At 41.1% G+C, this 17898-nt stretch overlaps 1 protein-coding gene across 1 annotated transcript in view; it reads right to left on the bottom strand.

Moving 5' to 3' along the window:
• The window catches only part of pmfbp1 (polyamine modulated factor 1 binding protein 1), a gene marked incomplete at its 5' end in the record, with an annotated part of 175765 nt that overhangs the window by 28111 nt on the left and 129756 nt on the right, over positions 1-17898 (bottom strand). Inside the window, 5 exons of the mRNA XM_079838772.1 lie at positions 1400-1567; positions 1642-1809; positions 2780-2905; positions 9724-9877; positions 14309-14498. Of these exons, the coding sequence (XP_079694898.1) occupies positions 1400-1567; positions 1642-1809; positions 2780-2905; positions 9724-9877; positions 14309-14498 (806 nt within the window). The remainder of the gene's footprint in view (positions 1-1399; positions 1568-1641; positions 1810-2779; positions 2906-9723; positions 9878-14308; positions 14499-17898) is intronic.

The raw sequence follows: 17898 nt of genomic DNA on the forward strand, positions 1-17898 counted from the left end.
CGCGCGCCGCTGTTACTGTGTTGAGTGCGTCTGAAAGCTGCGTCATCCCTAAAAGCGGGGAAAAACTTTATTCAACATAAAAAATGGCTTTTAATCAGATACAGCCATACATCTATGATCCGGAATCAGACCCAGAGGCTGAAGTTGAACAGGAGCAGCAGCAAAAACGACTAGAGCAGGACGTCGACTATGTGGTATAAGTTACACTAACTATATAATATGTTTAGCGGCTTGTGTTATTTAGAACACCATGTCAAGCGCGAGTGTTACAATGTGTGTGTGTGTGTGTGTGTGTGTGTGTGTGTGTGTGTGTGTGTGTGTGTGTGTGTGTGTGTGTGTGTGTATGTGTATGTGTGTGTGTGTGTGTGTTTACGCGTGGTTTGTGAAGACATGATTTGTAGTAAGCGGACTGGTTTTGCGCGTCAGGCTAGTGTTTACATAGAAAGACATGGAATAGTAGCGCATTTGAATGAAGAACCGCGCTTATTTAGTTCAACATATTTCCCCATTCTTTGTGTATTGTTGTTTGGAGTGCTTTTACAATACACAAACATACACATATAGTGGCCAGCTAAACAAATGTACACACACTATACATCGCATGCTCCATTGATCAATACGTGATCATGTTTGGGCTAACGTTACTTGATGGGCATAGGCAAAAACAGACATTTGAAGCAGTCAAACCTGCGGTTCCAACGTTGGGACCTTTATCGTTGGGACCGCTCCATCCTTCAGTATTAGGCGATCTGAAAATCCGGCGTCGAACTGGGCCTTGTTTATAAAACAATCGGCACCGAAATGCAGGGAACAGACATAAATATTTGCGCAACTCAGTTGTTGATCCGGAAAAGCAAATTCCATCTGTACGAGCCAGCGCTTTGATGGGCGTAGCCTATTGCTTTCACGCTCTCTCTCTCTCGCGCGCGCTCTTCCGGTAGAATTGTCCGTACGGCCCATACAAGGAAATTCCGCCCTGTTGACGTCAAGCGGACCCATGATCGAAAAAAACTTTCCGAAACTTATGACTAACAGGAAGTACTAATTTTGGCAAAGAAATACTCCCATCAAACGTCCACCTTAGCTTATGAAACTGTGTCCATGTTTAGCATGGGAATCCAAGTCTTTAACAGTGCCAAAAGATCAGTATGCATGAAACAGCATTTCACCCCCCCTTTAAGACCATACACATCTACTATACAAAGCTGCAAAAAACATCAGTAATTAAACGAGTGGCTGATGTTCATAGCTCAGAAAGTATAGCAATGCTGAGATAATGGCTTCGACTCCCAGGGAATGTATAAACTAATAAAAGGTATATAATGTTGAATGTAAATTGCTTTGGATAAAAGCATGTCTCCCACTATGGCAGTCAGGCTGCGCTGTGCATCAGTCTTACCTCCTCCTTAGAGCACCTGCTCTCACTGTGCACTCTCTGTAGATCTGCACTCATCTGTCTGACTCGCTCCTCCTGAGCCGCCCTCTCCTCCGTCAGCTGGATCAGGCACTGCTGCAGACGGGCCTGCTCACTCCTCTGGGCCGACGCCTCTCGACTGTACTCGGCCAGCTAGAACACACAGAATGGATGTTGGTGTTTGTCTCCAGTGTGATAGGCACCATTCGCAGTAGAAGAGATCGTACCAGCTCCATATACTCTTTATGAGAGGCCTGTGCTGTGCTGAGCTCCAGTCTCAGCTCTCTCCCTCTCTGATCGGCCTTGGCTGCCTCTCGCACCCCCTGCCGCCACTTCTCCCGCTCCTGCTCCACATCCAGCTTCAGCCTGGACACTGTAGCCTGAAGACTGCTCATCTGAGCCAAAGAAAAAGCAATAAATGCAACATTTATCATACACTACCATTCAAAAGTCAGGGGTCAGTAAGATTTTTATACAGCAAGGATGCACTAAACTGATCAAAAGAGGCAGTAAAGACATTTATCTTTGTTATTTTTCATCAAAGAATCCTGGAAAAAATTATTACAGATTCCACAACAATATGAACCAACACAACTGTTTTCAACATTTAACAATAATAAAGTTACAACACATTTCAATAACACTTTTGACAACAGCAAGTTATTTATTCATCTTAAGTTAATGAAAATTGTACTGTTCATTGTTAATACATGTTATTTCAAGTCCATTTAATAATTTATATTTTTTTATTTTAATCATATATTAGTAACTATTGAAATGAACATGAACTAAGATTAATAAATGCTTTAAAAGTATTTGTCATTGTTAGATTCTATATATCAGAGTCCTGAAAAAATGTATCCTGGTTTTCACGAAAAAATTACGCAGTTTTCAACAACTGAAAACTGTTTTCAACATTGATAATAATAGTTAATGTTTCTTGAGCAGCAAATCAGCATATTAAAATGATTTCTGAAGGATCATGTGACACTGAAGATTGGAGAAAATCCAGCTTTGATCACAGGGATAAATCACATTATAAAATATATATAAATTGATTTTAAATTGAAATAATATTTCACAATATTACTGTTTGTACTATATTTTTGGACAAATAAATGCAGCCTTGGTGAGCAAAAGAGACTTTTTACCAACCCCAAACTTTTAACGTTAGTGTACACCATCATAAAATATCACAAGACATCATTTCCGAACTTTTCCTTTTCCCAGGTAAACCAATATGGCCAACTTTGACCCTATTAAATCATAGTGCAATGATTAACCACCAACTTGTAGCAGCTAATGACCACGTACAATCAGCAGCAGTTTAGGCTAGCTTATTAACATGTGGCGTTCCCATAATACCTCTTGGTGGTGTTTTTGCTCTTGGTCATCTCTGGTCTCCAGTTGTCTCCTGCACAGCTGCAGCTGAGTCTGGCCGTTCAGCCCTTCCTCCTGCAGTGTGTTTATATGCTTCTCCTGTTCACACAGCTACACAAACACAAAGAGAAATCCAGCTGAACATCACATTCTTTAATGATATTCTGTATCTATATCTAGATTCAGTTTCAACTTTACTATTACTATTTTATTGCCATTGAGACAAAATCTTGTGTTTTGTGAGAAAAAAAGAGAACTTTACAATGTGAAGTACATTATTAGGATTTTGTTTTGTTCCATTTGGTGTATACTGTAAATGGCAATATTATTAGTTTAGAAATAATAGCATTGGATCATTAGCATGTAGCAATAGCATTGGCATTCTGCTTTCTTGATTTTTGTGAAATGGTTGGGAGGAAGCATGAAGAATCATTTTCACACATGAGTTGGTCCAGACCTTAAATTCATTCAAAGTCTTTGGGATGTGCTGGAGTAGACTTTACGGAGTGCTGGACTCTTGCATAGTCAATACAAGATCTCAACCAAATATTGATGCACCTTTTGATGGAAAAACATGTTGTGGTCCATCAAGAGGTGCATACATTTTTGGTCAAGATCTTGAGATCTTGTATTGACAAGAATAATCACTGCAATAATGATCCAATCATAGACTCTTAGCGGTACGATTGTCCCGCCTCCCCACTCACCCGCTGACCTGCACTCACATTGCACTTAACGTTCCAGGCCGGAGCACACTAACATCATTCACAATGCAACTTTTTCTTTTGAAGAAAACAGGAAGAAAATTGCTTTTGCCTTTTATAGAGGCAGCTGACTTTGATGGAGGAATTTGCTGCTTTATTTGCTCGCAAACTACAAATCCTGTTTGGCAATAAGGTGAGAACCAGACCCATTATAAACCTAAATATAGTCTAATTAATTTCACACTACAGTGCATCCGGAAAGTATTCACAGCACTTCACTTTTTCCACATTTTGTTGTGTTACAACCTTATTCCAAAATGGTTTAAAGGGGTGGTAAAACACATTCTTTTGAAGGCTTGATTGTGTTTGTGGGGTGCACTGTAACATGTGTTCATGCTTCGTAAAAAAAAAAAAAAAGCATTATTTTTCATATTTTTGACCTTTATTCTACACTGCTCTGTCCCTCCTTGTAAAACGGTCTGATGCTTTCCGGGTTGTATGAAGCCAGTCCCTCAAAAATACGCGATGGGCTCAGATTGGTTAGCTGGCCCAGTGTGTTGTGATTCGCTAACCGCCTAGTGCACGTTTGTCGGAAACGTCACGCCCCTTACCGGTAGACTGCGCTTTGGTCAGTATTAGAAACAATGGCGTCAATAAAACCATACCAATCTGAGCCCGAATCAGACCCAGAACATTTTAGTGAAGATGATCGAGCAGAACCTGTTCAACCTGTTCAGTCCTCAAGAGTAAAGACTGCGGATCTATAGTGATCGCTACTGAATGGCACTTCTGTATTTTTAGAACGATTATAACCAAATATCTGTGGCAAGAACTATTAACCCAAAACAAACACTAAACAATGGCTTTACTAGTAGCCAAATCACACACAGAACCATGTTTAGCATGCCTGTAGATAAACAATACATAAAAGCTCTAATCAAAGAATCATTTACACTAATGCCAAGTTCGCTGTTGAGATTTTAACGTTAGTGTTTGTAACGTTAGGTGTTCGTCGGATAACGTTAAGTATGAATGAGCATTTAACAGACTGGTTTGCAGAACAGCGTTGTCATCTGTTTACTTCCTTGCTACAACGCACAATTAACCTATTACAGGAAAACACATAGATGAAAAATAAATCAGACTTACAGGTTGTGGCCCGTAAACAGCTTCTGTTTGTAAATCCAGCTTTCAGGACAAGCCGTTGTGCATATCCTGCATTGAACTCGCGAAGTTTGTGGAAGTTTTCCTCCGTGAAATGTGCTGCGGGAGGGAGCCCCGCACGCGTTGTGCATGATTCACACTGGCCGTGTTTGTCTCACGCAGCTGACGTTGTGCGAATCCTGTATTGAACTCGCAAAGTTTGTGGAAGTTTTCCCCCGTGAAATGTGCAGCGGGAGCCCCGCACGCGCCTGTTCCCCTCCGTCTCAAACACACGTGCATATAACATGCTGTATGTTAAACGCTCTGCAACGCACCCCCGTCCCACAAGGAAGGCTGAACAAAGCAAGTACCCCAGACCTGCAATACGGATGAAAATAACAGCGTTTCGTCGGCATTGCAGCAACAACACTCCAGCCTAACTATACCACAACAGCACCGCGATACAAAATGCCCCCCCCCCCCATATTTAATATTCTCGGAGGAGGGGTTTATGTAAATATTGAGCCTGGTGATGTCACCAACCCTGGAGGAATGTGTGTAGTCGCCTACTGGCCGTTTGCTGTAGTCCTTAGAAATTGATTTCTTTAAAAGAAAATATCTCCCTTTGCTTTAAACTTTGAACGTTGTAACTTTGCTGAAGTTGTTTATGCTCAAGCAGCAACATTACACGCTAGCTAAAGTTAGAATAGTGAAATTGTGGTTTACCACCCCTTTAAATTCATAATTTTCCTCAAAATTATACAAACAATACCCTATAATGACAATGTGAAAGAAGTTTGTTTGACATCTGTGCAAATTTATTAAATATAAACAACGAAAAAGTACATAAGTATTCACAGCCTTTGCGATGACAAAAATCTTCAATGTGAAGTACATTATTAGGATTTAGTTTTGTTCCATTTGGTGTATACTGTAAATGGCAATATTATTAGTTTAAAAATAATAGCATCTATTCTGCTTTCTTGCTTTTTTACAAACAATGCCCCATAATGACAATGTGAAAGAAGTTTGTTTGAAATCTTTGCAAATGTATTAAATATAATAAAACAAATAAAAATAAAAATAAATCACATGTACAGAATTATTCACATCCTTTGCCATGACACTCAAAATTGAGCTCAGGTGCTCCTGATTCCACTGATCATCCTTGAGATGTTTCTATAATTTGATTGGAGTCCACCTGTGGTAAATTCAGTTTATTGGACATGATTTGGAAAGGCACACACCTGTCTATATAAGGTCCCACAGTTAATAGTGCATGTCAGAGCACAAACCAGGCCATGAAGTCCAAGGAATTGTCTGTAGACCCCCAAGACAGGATTGTATTGAGTGGCCTCCATCATCATCCGTAAATGGAAGAAGTTTGGAACCACCAGGACTCTTACTAGAGCTGGCCGCCCGGCCAAACTGAGCGAGAAGGGCCTTAGTCAGGGAGGTGACCAAGAACCCGATGGTCACTCTGACAAAGCTCCAGCGTTTCTCTGTGGAGAGAGGAGAACTTTCCAGAAGAACAACCATCTCTACAGCACTCCACCAATCAGGCCTGTATGGTAGAGTGGCCAGACAGAAGCCACTCCTCAGTAAAAGGCACATGACAGCCCACCTGGAGTTTGCCAAAAGGCACCTGAAGGACTCTCAGACCATGAGAAACCAAATTCTCTGGTCTCATGAAACAAAGATTGAACTCTTTGGCCTGAATGGCAAGCATCATGTCTGGAGGAAATCAGGCACCGCTCATCACCTGGCCAATACCATCCCTACAGTGAAGCATGGTGGTGGCAGCATCATGCTGTGGGGATGTTTTTCAGCGGCAGGAATTGGGAGACTAGTCAGGATCGAGGGAAAGATGAATTCAGCAATGTACAGAGACATCCTTGATAACCTGCTCCAGAGCGCTCTGGACCTCAGACTGGGGCGAAGGTTCATCTTCCAACAGGACAATGACCCTAAGCACACAGCCAAGACAACAAAAGAGTGGCTATGGGACAACTCTGTGAATGTCCTTGAGTGGCCCAGCCAGAGCCCAGACTTGAACCCGACTGAACATCTCTGGAGAGATCTGAAAATGGCTTTGAAAATGTGCATCGACGCTCCACATCCAACCTGATGGAGCTTTGGAGGTCCTGCAAAGAAGAATAGGAGAAACTGCCCAAAAATAGGTGTGCCAAGCTTGTTGCATCATACTCAAAAAGACTTGAGGTGCCAATTGGTGCCAAAGGTGCTTCAACAAAGTATTGAGCAAAGGTTGTGAATAAAGTACATGTGATTTTTTTCATTTTTTATTTTTAATAAATTTGTAAACATTTCAAACAAACTTCTTTCACGTTGTCATTATGGGGTATTGTTTGTAAAAAAATTTGTAAAATAATGATTTTAATCCATTTGGGAATAAGGCTGTAACATAACACAATGTGGAAAAAGTGAAGCACTGCGAATACTTTCTGGATGCACTGTACATGCGTACTGCGCCCAACCCCAACTGAACCATGCTCTGGTCCACCTCTCCCAAGCGGGCCAGGGACGGTTAAGCGAACTGTTCCCGGCCAGACTTTGGGGGTCAAACACGCTCGGCATGGTTCAGATCTCCTTGTGTGAGTACACCCTTAAAGGGTAACTAAACCCTAAACCAATTTTTTTTTAGTTAATAATCTGTAATACTGGGGCTTTATTAATGCTGTTCATTGATTCGAGTAAATGTTTTGACATTTGAGTATAAAGTGATTTAATTCTATAAAATATGGTTAAAAACCGCCAAAGTGCTGCCCTCTTAAGGTTGAACGGTGGCTACTGAAGTTGAATTTTCCTATTGGACGTTGTGGTACATCGTGACGTAGGATGGTACTTCCAACGGCTCACTATCTGCGCCCCTGGCGCGAGCTCACCACGCCCTCAGAAATGTTTCCCCCAATCACATGAGGAGAACGGCTTCACTCCAGTATGAACTGTCATCTTACATGAAGTAGAAACATTATGAATGAAACTCACTTGACACTTGCTTTAACATTGTAATGAAGAAAATACGGTTAAATAATGCAGTTGTCAGTACACGTCAGGCTTTTCTTGCGATATTATTGCCGCCCGTCATGTGTACAGATAATTTTAATTATGAGACGCGCTTTCAAACCCTGACACGCAAGTGGTTGCCTCGGTAACGAATGCCGTGCTGGCGTATATAGTCTAACTTATTTGAGGAAATCCGTTTATAATAGGCCTTTAGGTCTGAACTTATTGATTCAGTGAATTTGAATGAAAATACATTGTATGTATATCAGATATCTGATCTATTTTTAGAGGCATTCAGTGTAAGGATTTGACTGTTCATAGATTAGGTCAGTTCTCTTGCACTGCCGCTTCATCGTCGGCATCGGGAGTTAACGCAGTTTGAGCCAGAAGGCTCGCATTGATAAGGCTCCGGGTCTGTGTCTACAGATCTTTCACCCTCCTCCACTTAAGGTGAAGGTAGGAGAATGACCGCTCTGTTGCAAAGCTGGCGTCACTCCAGGCATTCTCCATCTTTGCGACTCGCGAGTCAGACAGCTGTCATTCAACCCATCACCGCGGGTCTCAGGTTCACGCCCTCCGATCAGCTCCGCCCTCGGTTCGTTCCCTCTGTCTCCGCTGGGCTCTGCCCACTTTTCCAGCATTTTTTAAAAATTGCCAGTGGGTGGAGTTAAGCTCTGAGCAGGGGTTTAGTTACCCTTTAAGCATTTGCCTATTGAAATCCAAACAGCGACTTTTTTTTTGTTGTCCGGGCTTCAACACAAGAAGTCAGGCAGTGTGATCATTATCTTTTACAGTCAAGTCATATTTGAGATGACATCAGATGTCCAAAACATCCATGAGGGAAGAGAAACAGTGACCGTCTTCTATTCTCCTATATGCAGAAGCTGAAGGAAAATGTGTTGTTCTGCTTCTTCAAATGAAACACCAGTGTTCACATGGCATCCTCAGTAGCTTGACTTTTGAAAAAAAAAAAAAAGTGTTAATTAATGAACTCTCAGCCGCACAGAAGATGACAGTGTAGGCGGCGCTCAACAAGTGACAAAAATAGCCGTTGTTATTTGAAAACAGCCGTAGCATTTTACCATGCAGCATTTTGAATGATCAATCAATCAGTTATAGTAACAATTTAACTTTTTATGTTTATTTTTAACAATCAGAAATATGGGGGGCCCAGACATGTAAATGAGGGGGCCTAGTCCCCCCCACAGGACCCATTGTGGCTACGCTACGGCATTAAACACTTTAATCAAATTAATCCTCATGATATGACCCCCTAAGCATCATAGATAAACTGTGAGCTCCACGGCTGACATATTCACTCAGATGGCTGGCTAAATTACAGATATACTCCTGCATGACAGATATTAAACTGGGATTAGGGAGATTAATTTGAAACTGCTACTGAGCAAGAGACTTTTACATCAGATCTATGAAAGTTTCTAAAGATAGAAAAGTCAATTTACAACCAGATGAACAGAGTGAATAGCTTTGCGCCAGACTAACATCTCTTCAGCACAGAGAGGAGCAATAAAAATCATATTTTCTCCTGATTTGTACATGTTTGCAACATTTAAACTGTATCGTAACTTTGGGGGTGCTAAATTAATTTTCCGTTGAAAACAAAATGATTTGGTTGATACTTTTTTCCCCCCAATTTTTTTTTTCTAAAATGTTTACCGTGTTCACACCATTATAGGTCACTGCTGCATTCAAAATTTAATATTCATCAAATTTGTGACATTGACCACATGAACTGACGGTCAGATGTTCTTGAAGCACAAGATGGATTATTCTAAAATCATGCTGCATATCACGATCATCAGGTTTTACACAAACGTGTGAAGCTTGTGCTCTTCCACAAAGCCAAATACACATAAGAGAATGCATACGTCGCATACACACATGCAAGCCTAAGCCGTTCCTCGGGCACACAGTAATCAATACAGATCAATACAGGGGATCATGACCTTAGAGAGGGCTTTGTGAAGCACTTTTGTTTAATAATCCTGTCGTTTAAAGCCCTGAATCAGTGCAGGATGAGTGTGAAATGGCTCTCACCTTAGTCTGCAGGGCTGAGAAGGTCTCTCTGCTGATGTCCAGCTCTTCCTGGATCTGCTGTCTCTCATGCTGGAGTCTCACAGCTTCCTGTTGAGCGTTGAGCATATCCTGTCTGCTACTGCTGGCCTCTACTCTCAAGCGCTCTACCAGCCTCCTGCAGACAAGCACACGAGTCTTAACTGTCTTTTCCAACAGTCCTGACATGAGTGTACTATAAAGGAGCAACAGGTGTGAGGACGAAGCACCACACCATTCTGCTGGTCACCATTTTATGGTGTTTTACATGTAGATCCCTGTATATATCTGGTATTAAGATGCATTTTGGTCGATCACAAATCAAAAATGCATTCAACTGGATTGCTTTCGTAGTGTAGATGCTCATGTGGTCGAATACTTTTATACAGCCACAAAAGACCGTCTTCTCTCCACCTACTGACCAGGTAAGTGCGCAAGCCAGATGGGATTTAAACTTTGTCGGCTGAAGACAAGAATCATACCAATCACAATGTTCTCACACCATTTCTGATTTCTAACACACACTCACAGTGTTTGGTGTGGTTCTGCGTCTATCAAAGCAGAAACGAAAGCTGCTGCTCTCCGTATGTTTTTCCATAGTCTTTGTGCGCATTCATATGTAAATTGTGCAACCTTTTTTTGTCCATTAGATTGAAAGATCTGAAAAAACACATTAATTTACTCGCCCTCACCTAAAATAAATCAGGACAGAAGTGGTTGAAAGTGGACAAAAGAGATGGATTCAAACACAAGGCGTAAATGGGAATGTCTCCCTTGTCTACTTGTGATCCGATTGACTAAAACGCATCTTAATACCAGGTGTTATATATATTAAGATGTACTTAAGTCCTTTTAAGTGGGTTAAAACAGTAATGCATTTTCATTTAATTGTAATTAACATGCATTTAAGTGTTTAAAAATATTACATTTAGTTCACACTTAAGAGTCTTCTTTTAAAGTATATTATTTCTGTAATAATTTCTCTTTTCACAACGAGTTAACAGCCAATCTTTCTTGTGTGCAATATGCATCAGATGATTATTGAACGGACTTTGGGCTGTTTGAGGCCAAGTCTAGTTTAAGCTGGTCTTTTTACGAGTGCAGGATTTTTATTTACAGAAAAATTGTGTATGGGCATGAGAGAATGGGACACTTCAGTCCACAGCAAAACATCTTCACCTTGACTAGTCAGTCAAACAGACCAGAACGCATCTTAATTGAGGCATGATAACATGTAGGAATGGTAAGCACGAAAGAGAGGTTCAATTTAATTACAGAAGGCAAGCGTGAATATTTAATAAGCGGGGCTGAAACTAATTACGAGAGCAGGGCGGCGATGAGCTCATGCACCGTTTCAGCATGGATCAACAAATCACACCCAACTACAACAAATCAGACCCACCACAGCATCTCAAATCACTCCCAAAACATTGGAAAGCCAAGAGAAAAGCTAATCGCAACAGAAATGAGAGGTGCTGACCAAGTTAAACCTCCTCAAACTTAAGATGAAACCCAAACAAGTGTCCTAGAGAGGGTGTCTGGGTACCGAAGCGAGCAGTTGACAAGGTGATGTGTCACTTTTTCAGGAGGTGAAGAGCGTGGGGAGATCCCACAAAAGCCCCACGTGGCTCTCTTACTTCTTTCTCTGCCATTGGCGAAGTAACAGCTAATCGATCGCTTGCGAAATCCCCCAGCACACCCTCGCCGGGAATGATCAATATCCCTAGCAATTAGAATCCTCTATCTGCATGGCTGCAGGGACCTCGGGGTAGATCTGTGGCCCACAAACACCCAATTTAGTCTTCAACTTACCACTTAATTACTAAATCCTCTGTAATGTGTATTGGCAGATGGGAAGTTGTGCTGCGCACCAGCGGATGGGTGACTGAACAGGAGACCTTTGGCAAGGTGCTAGTTAAGGTGCGCTTGCTCGTCCTCTTCCAGCCAGTTAAACATCTGATTTCACACACGGATCCAGACCCACGGTGATTCCTCCATTGAGCGGCACATCTTCTCATAAGAGGGCAGTGCAGGAGGTAAAAGCAGCACGTCAAGGGTCGTGAAGGCAAAAACACACTCTGAACCGTTCTGAGAATTGCAGCTTCGCTTAATAAAACTCTGTTAGTGTCAGAGACGGTGGCGCTGGACTGTGCACATACTCAGGACACGTAATAGCTTTTGGCTCATTGGGAACATGGTCCGCGTCTCAATCCCATGTCCATTCTCTCTCCCCCAAACGGACGCTGCATGCAAGGCCTCTTGGGAAGATCATACTTATGCTGACCTGATTTGAGGCTTATCGAGTTTTTGTGCAAAAAATCCTCAATTATGTGGATTCATTACGATTATTTTACTGCTCCTGATCCGAGTCTGAGCCTCCCCAATCCCAAATCGTAAATATCAAACATGAGGCTACGACGGGATACCCGCAATAGCCAATGAGTGCAAGCAAGCTATCACCAACCGTATGTTGTGTGCTTTTATAGCTGAAACTTGGCAGCCACAAACATGCCACGAAAGTGTAGTATTGAGTATTGGTGTCAATACGCCAAAGCATTGCAGAGAAAGAGCCTCAGAGTTGTTTTGGCATCATGCCATCAAATTGGTTGTTGTGTTATACGGCTTTGTGTATCGACACAAAATCCATAATTTTTGCCAGCATGGTGAGAAGATAATCGGACTTAAATTTGGTGAAAATCAGACAAATGGTCTAGGAGGAGTTAGAAAAAATAGGTTTTTAAAGAAAATAAAAAAGCCGGAGAGAAAGTTTGGCCAAATATGGTATCTATTTTCTCAGCATAACCGAAGGAATCTATTAATACCAGTTTCATTACAATAGGATTCATCAACAATTTATTCAAAAGCTGTTAGCATTTTTGGAAATTGCATCAATTTTTTCTCCGAAACTTTTTGAGGACTGTCAGGGCATGGTGCCAAAGACACATATCGAGTTTTGTAACAATACTCCAATGCGTTCGTAAAATATAGCATTTTGTGACAAAATTCAAAAAGGCAGGTATGAGAAAATTGCACCAACCAAGTTTGGTCAGATTATGCTAAAGTGTTGCAGAAATAAAGCCTCACATTCATTTTGGTGTGCTCTTCCTCGAGTTCGTTTGCACGTAATTCGAGAACGATTTGACAAATCAACTTGAATTCCATAATTTTTTGTCAGCATGGTCTGAAGATGATCAATTACATTTTCGTGAAAATCAGAGCGACGGCCTAGGAGGAGTTTGAAAAAGTAGTTTTTCGGAAAATTTAAAATGGCGCCATAGGGTGTAATTGAGTCATCTTGAGGCAACGAATCAGGGAAAACATTTTTTTAGCCCTTAGGGTTCAAAAGTTTAGACAGTTGGTGGCGCTAGAAGGATTGAGTTACAGACTACAAATGTGCTCTGGTGACAGTTCAGACTGTCCTCTATCTGTGTGCCAAATTTTATAACTTTCCCACAAGCGGTTCTATAGGCTGCCATAGACTTCCAGAGTGAAAGAATAATAATAACACTAACGATTACAGTGTAATTATGCATTTAAGTATTGAGTAATATTAATTAACTACATGTACTTACTATAGGGTTAGGATTGGCGTTTGGTTTAGGGTTAGTTGTATGTAATTATGCACCATTTATAGTTATTACATAGTAACTACATGTAACGTGTAAGAAGGACACTGTAAAATAAAGTTACCAATTGCTTGTTGTGATTCTGTGATTGGTGGAGATTTCTTTGCAGAACCATGAGTCGTTTTTAGCTAGGAATCCTGTTGCTAATTGAAAAATTATTGAAATTATTATTTGATTATTAAAAAAGTAACTTGAAATAATACACACTGATGGCTTAAACATAAGCAGAAACCATTGATTAACAACCTCAGACCTCACAATTGGTCTGTCTTTAAAGGTTCATTAATTCCCCAATGGAGAAAATAAATTATTTACTTCTGGAACCTGGCAGTTGCACTCCATTCTCACTCTTCCGTAGAGCATAATGGAAAATGTAGTTTAAAATTCAAAAATGCAGTTTAAATGACTAAATTATTTTTTGTGGCAATCAACAGCTGCCATCCATAAAGATTAGCTTGTATTTAACCTGGAATATTCCTACAGTAGATCTGCCCCAAACTCTGAAAGCCAGGGCTCAAAGAAAATCCAGAGTTCCCCACTGGTAATACTGGCATTGAGGTGGCGTTCATGTGCGCTCATCTGGTAAATACGATCATTCAGACATGACTTGAAGGCAGTATAAAGCTGAGAAATTTGGATTAATCGGCTCATAGCTTCACTAGCAGCCTTAATATGAGTGTGATATGAGAGTATCATCCTGAGGAACTGAGTTTGGAAAGCTGTCTGCTGTACTTATGCAGTCCAAATAATCACTCAACCTGCATTCAAGGACACTGAATGTGTGGCCATGATGATCTTTGCTCATGGGTGTTCAATTCTGGACACTGAACAATTTTTAAAACAATAATTTGAGTCATAAAGGATATTTTTTTCCCATATAGTGGTGTAGGTATCTACGTACAGGGGCTAACTGGACCAAGCAGACCCCCTGGTTTTGAGCTTACCGCGAGTCCTGCAGCTCCTGCTGGTTGTTTTCCAGACTGTCTGCTATTCTCTTGAGCTCTGCCTGCAGTCTCCTCTGGGCTTTCTCTGCCCGCACCACCTCCGCCACACGCTCGGAGAGCTGCTCCTGAGCCAGACGCTGACCTCCCTCCAACAGCTGCACCTTCTCCAGCTGCTGCGTCAGCTCCTGGCCTGAAACACACACACATATAAACCATGATGTCAGTGAAGACCTCACAAGAGTGTTGGAGTTTTGGATTTGTATAACATTTAGGGCTTGGCATTAACTTTTTTGCTCACCAGTCACTGTGGCTAGTGGTTTTTCAAAGTTATTAGCCACTCTGCATTTTCACACGCCACAGACTGATATTGAAACTATGGGGAAAAACTGCCTTATAGATATTTTTAATTATCATAATTTGGCAGCAGGTACTGTACACTCACCTAAAGGATTATTAGGAACACCTGTTCAATTTCTCATTAATGCAATTATCTAATCATCCAATCACATGGCAGTTGCTTCAATGCATTTAGGAGTGTGGTCCTGGTCAAGACAATCTCCTGAACTCCAAACTGAATGTCAGAATGGGAAAGAAAGGTGATTTAAGCAATTTTGAGCATGGCATGGTTGTTGGTGCCAGACGGGCCGGTCTGAGTATTTCACAATCTGCTCAGTTACTGGGATTTTCACGCACAACCATTTCTAGGGTTCACAAAGAATGGTGTGAAAAGGAAAAAACATCCAGTATGTGGCAGTCCTGTGGGCGAAAATGCCTTGTTGATGCTAGAGGTCAGAGGTAGGGTTGGGAATCGTGAGAAATTTTCCGGTTCCGGTTCCGCCTAACGATTCCGGTTCCGATTCCGGTTCCATTAAAATTATTAAACAAATAGTGGTAAAGGAAAAAGGCACAATACGCAACTCAAACAATCCATTTTGTGTTTATACTTTCTCTAAAATTAATTTACAGGTTGGCAATGTCAAAAAAGTCCTGTACTGTACATATATTACAGTATTAATTAAGCCATTCTTGCAACACATTTTTTTCAAATGAACACCTCTGAAATTGTCTTATTACATTTTATCTCTCTGTCTCTGAATAAAACCAAGTTATAAATTATATTTATTAGTTATATTTATTAATTAGTTGTATATTAATTTAATAGTAATTCAGTTATTCAGTGAACTTGTAAATAATAAATTGCAATTCAGCATTACAAAGGTAATTGTGCCGAAACGCTTAACTAAACCATGGTGACTCAACGGTTGACAAATATATATATATATATATATATATATATATATAGGTCTTTCACTATAAATCTGGTATAAGCCCTGAGGCTGAGGTTGATTCTGTGCTGTAGCAAATGTTTTGTCAAATTGCTAGTGCAGCCTCCTTTGCATGTTATTAACTCTTCACATGTGTTACATTTTGCTTCATTATCATTCATTCTTTGGAAATGAATCCATACTTGTGACTTTCTCTTCGCCATGCTGGTGGTCAACGAGAAAATATCTGACGCAAAACCGTGAATGTGATGCGCGAGGGCTTCAGGCTGAACTGCGTTGCACTCCTGGAAGCGGCAGGCAACGTAATTAATATTCATGATGAGGTGAGCCAGGGTTGCCAGGTTTTCACAACAAAACACGCACAATTGCACAATCGCTTCAACCCGCGGACATGAAACACAGCCCGCGGCAACAGTGGAAAGCGGGAAAACCACGGACTTGGCAACGCTGGCTGTCACTCGCTATTAAAGGATACGCTTCCAGCGCTTCGCACACACATTGCACCAGAACCGTTTTCGGAACCGAAACTTAGGAATTTCGCGCGGTTCTGGTATTTTTCAAAAATCAGTTTCGGTTCTGCATAAGAACCGGTTCTCGGTTCCCAACCCTAGTCAGAGGAGAATGGGCCGACTGATTCAAGCTGATAGAAGAGCAACTTTGACTGAAATAACCACTCGTTACAACCGAGGTATGCAGCAAAGCATTTGTGAAGCCACAACACGCACAACCTTGAGGCGGATGGGCTACAACAGCAGAAGACCCCACCGGGTACCACTCATCTCCACTACAAATAGGAAAAAGAGGCTACAATTTGCACAAGCTCACCAAAATTGGACAGTTGAAGACTGGAAAAATGTTGCCTGGTCTGATGAGTCTCGATTTCTGTTCAGATGGTTGAGTCAGAATTTGGCGTAAACAGAATTAGAACATGGATCCATCATGCCTTGTTACCACTGTGCAGGCTGGTGGTGGTGGTGTAATGGTGTGGGGGATGTTTTCTTGGCACACTTTAGGCCCCTTAGTGCCAATTGGGCATCGTTTAAATGCCATGGCCTACCTGAGCATTGTTTCTGACCATGTCCATCCCTTTATGACCACCATGTACCCATCCTCTGATGGCTACTTCCAGCAGGATAATGCAACATGTCACAAAGCTTGAATCATTTCAAATTGGTTTCTTGAACATGCCAATGAGTTCACTGTACTAAAATGGCCCCCACAGTCACCAGATCTCAACCCAATAGAGCATCTTTGGGATGTGGTGGAACGGGAGCTTCGTGCCCTGGATGTGCATCCCACAAATCTCCATCAACTGCAAGATGCTATCCTATCAATATGGGCCAACATTTCTAAAGAATGCTTTCAGCACCTTGTTGAATCAATGCCACGTAGAATTAAGGCAGTTCTGAAGGTGAAAGGAGGTCAAACACAGTATTATGCTGTCCATGCTGTCTGTAATTAATGTTTGTTGCCTTTGTTTTTCATGTTATTGCATATGTAGTGCGATTTGCAACTGCAATCGCTCATTACTTGGACTGGGCAAATGTCCACTGTCCGTCTATGTGTAAACTGCTTGTTACTTACTGTTATTGTGAAGCGTCCTTGAGCTTGGGAAAGGCGCTATATAAATTAAACTTATTATTATTATTATTATTATTATTAATATGGTGTTCCTAATAATCATTTAGGTGAGTGTATATTAGGCTGCTGTCCCTTTAAGACCTGACGCAAGGATCATATATACTGTTACACAGGCATTTTCTTTCTCAACTGTTTACGTTCACTTAAGACATAACTGTGTTTATGTGGATACTCACCAAGACCAGCATTTTGACATTATTTTGTGTGTATTTGACTGTTTAAGCGCAATAAGCGGCAAAAAAGAATTCTATTTAGTTCTGAGAGGAGGCTTTATGTGTGCGAACTTTGGGTGTGAGCACAAACTCAATGAGTCAAATTATGCACAAAACGTGCAATCCCACGCCGATATTCAAGCCCTGTAACACCAACAATATTCATCCGGAGCAAATTAAACGAGTGAGTGAGGGGAGGCGGGTTTGTGTGTCAACTCGCTGTCAGAGAGATGAGAGAGAGAGCGAAAGAGCAGCTGGTATTGTGTCTATTATGCGGAAATTTTGTATTGGAAGCATTTCAGATATTTCAGTATCAATATGTATGGAAAAATCTATATTTTTTACAACACTACATTGTGCTTAGTTTATTTCAGATGCCTTTTTAAAAGACTACAATTGAAAAAAAGATATTATATATAAAATGTAAACCGCCAAAGTGGCTAGTAGAAAT

Source organism: Gobio gobio, assembly GCF_949357685.1.
Source record: "Gobio gobio genome assembly, chromosome: 2".
In the NCBI taxonomy this organism is placed as follows: domain Eukaryota; kingdom Metazoa; phylum Chordata; class Actinopteri; order Cypriniformes; family Gobionidae; genus Gobio; species Gobio gobio.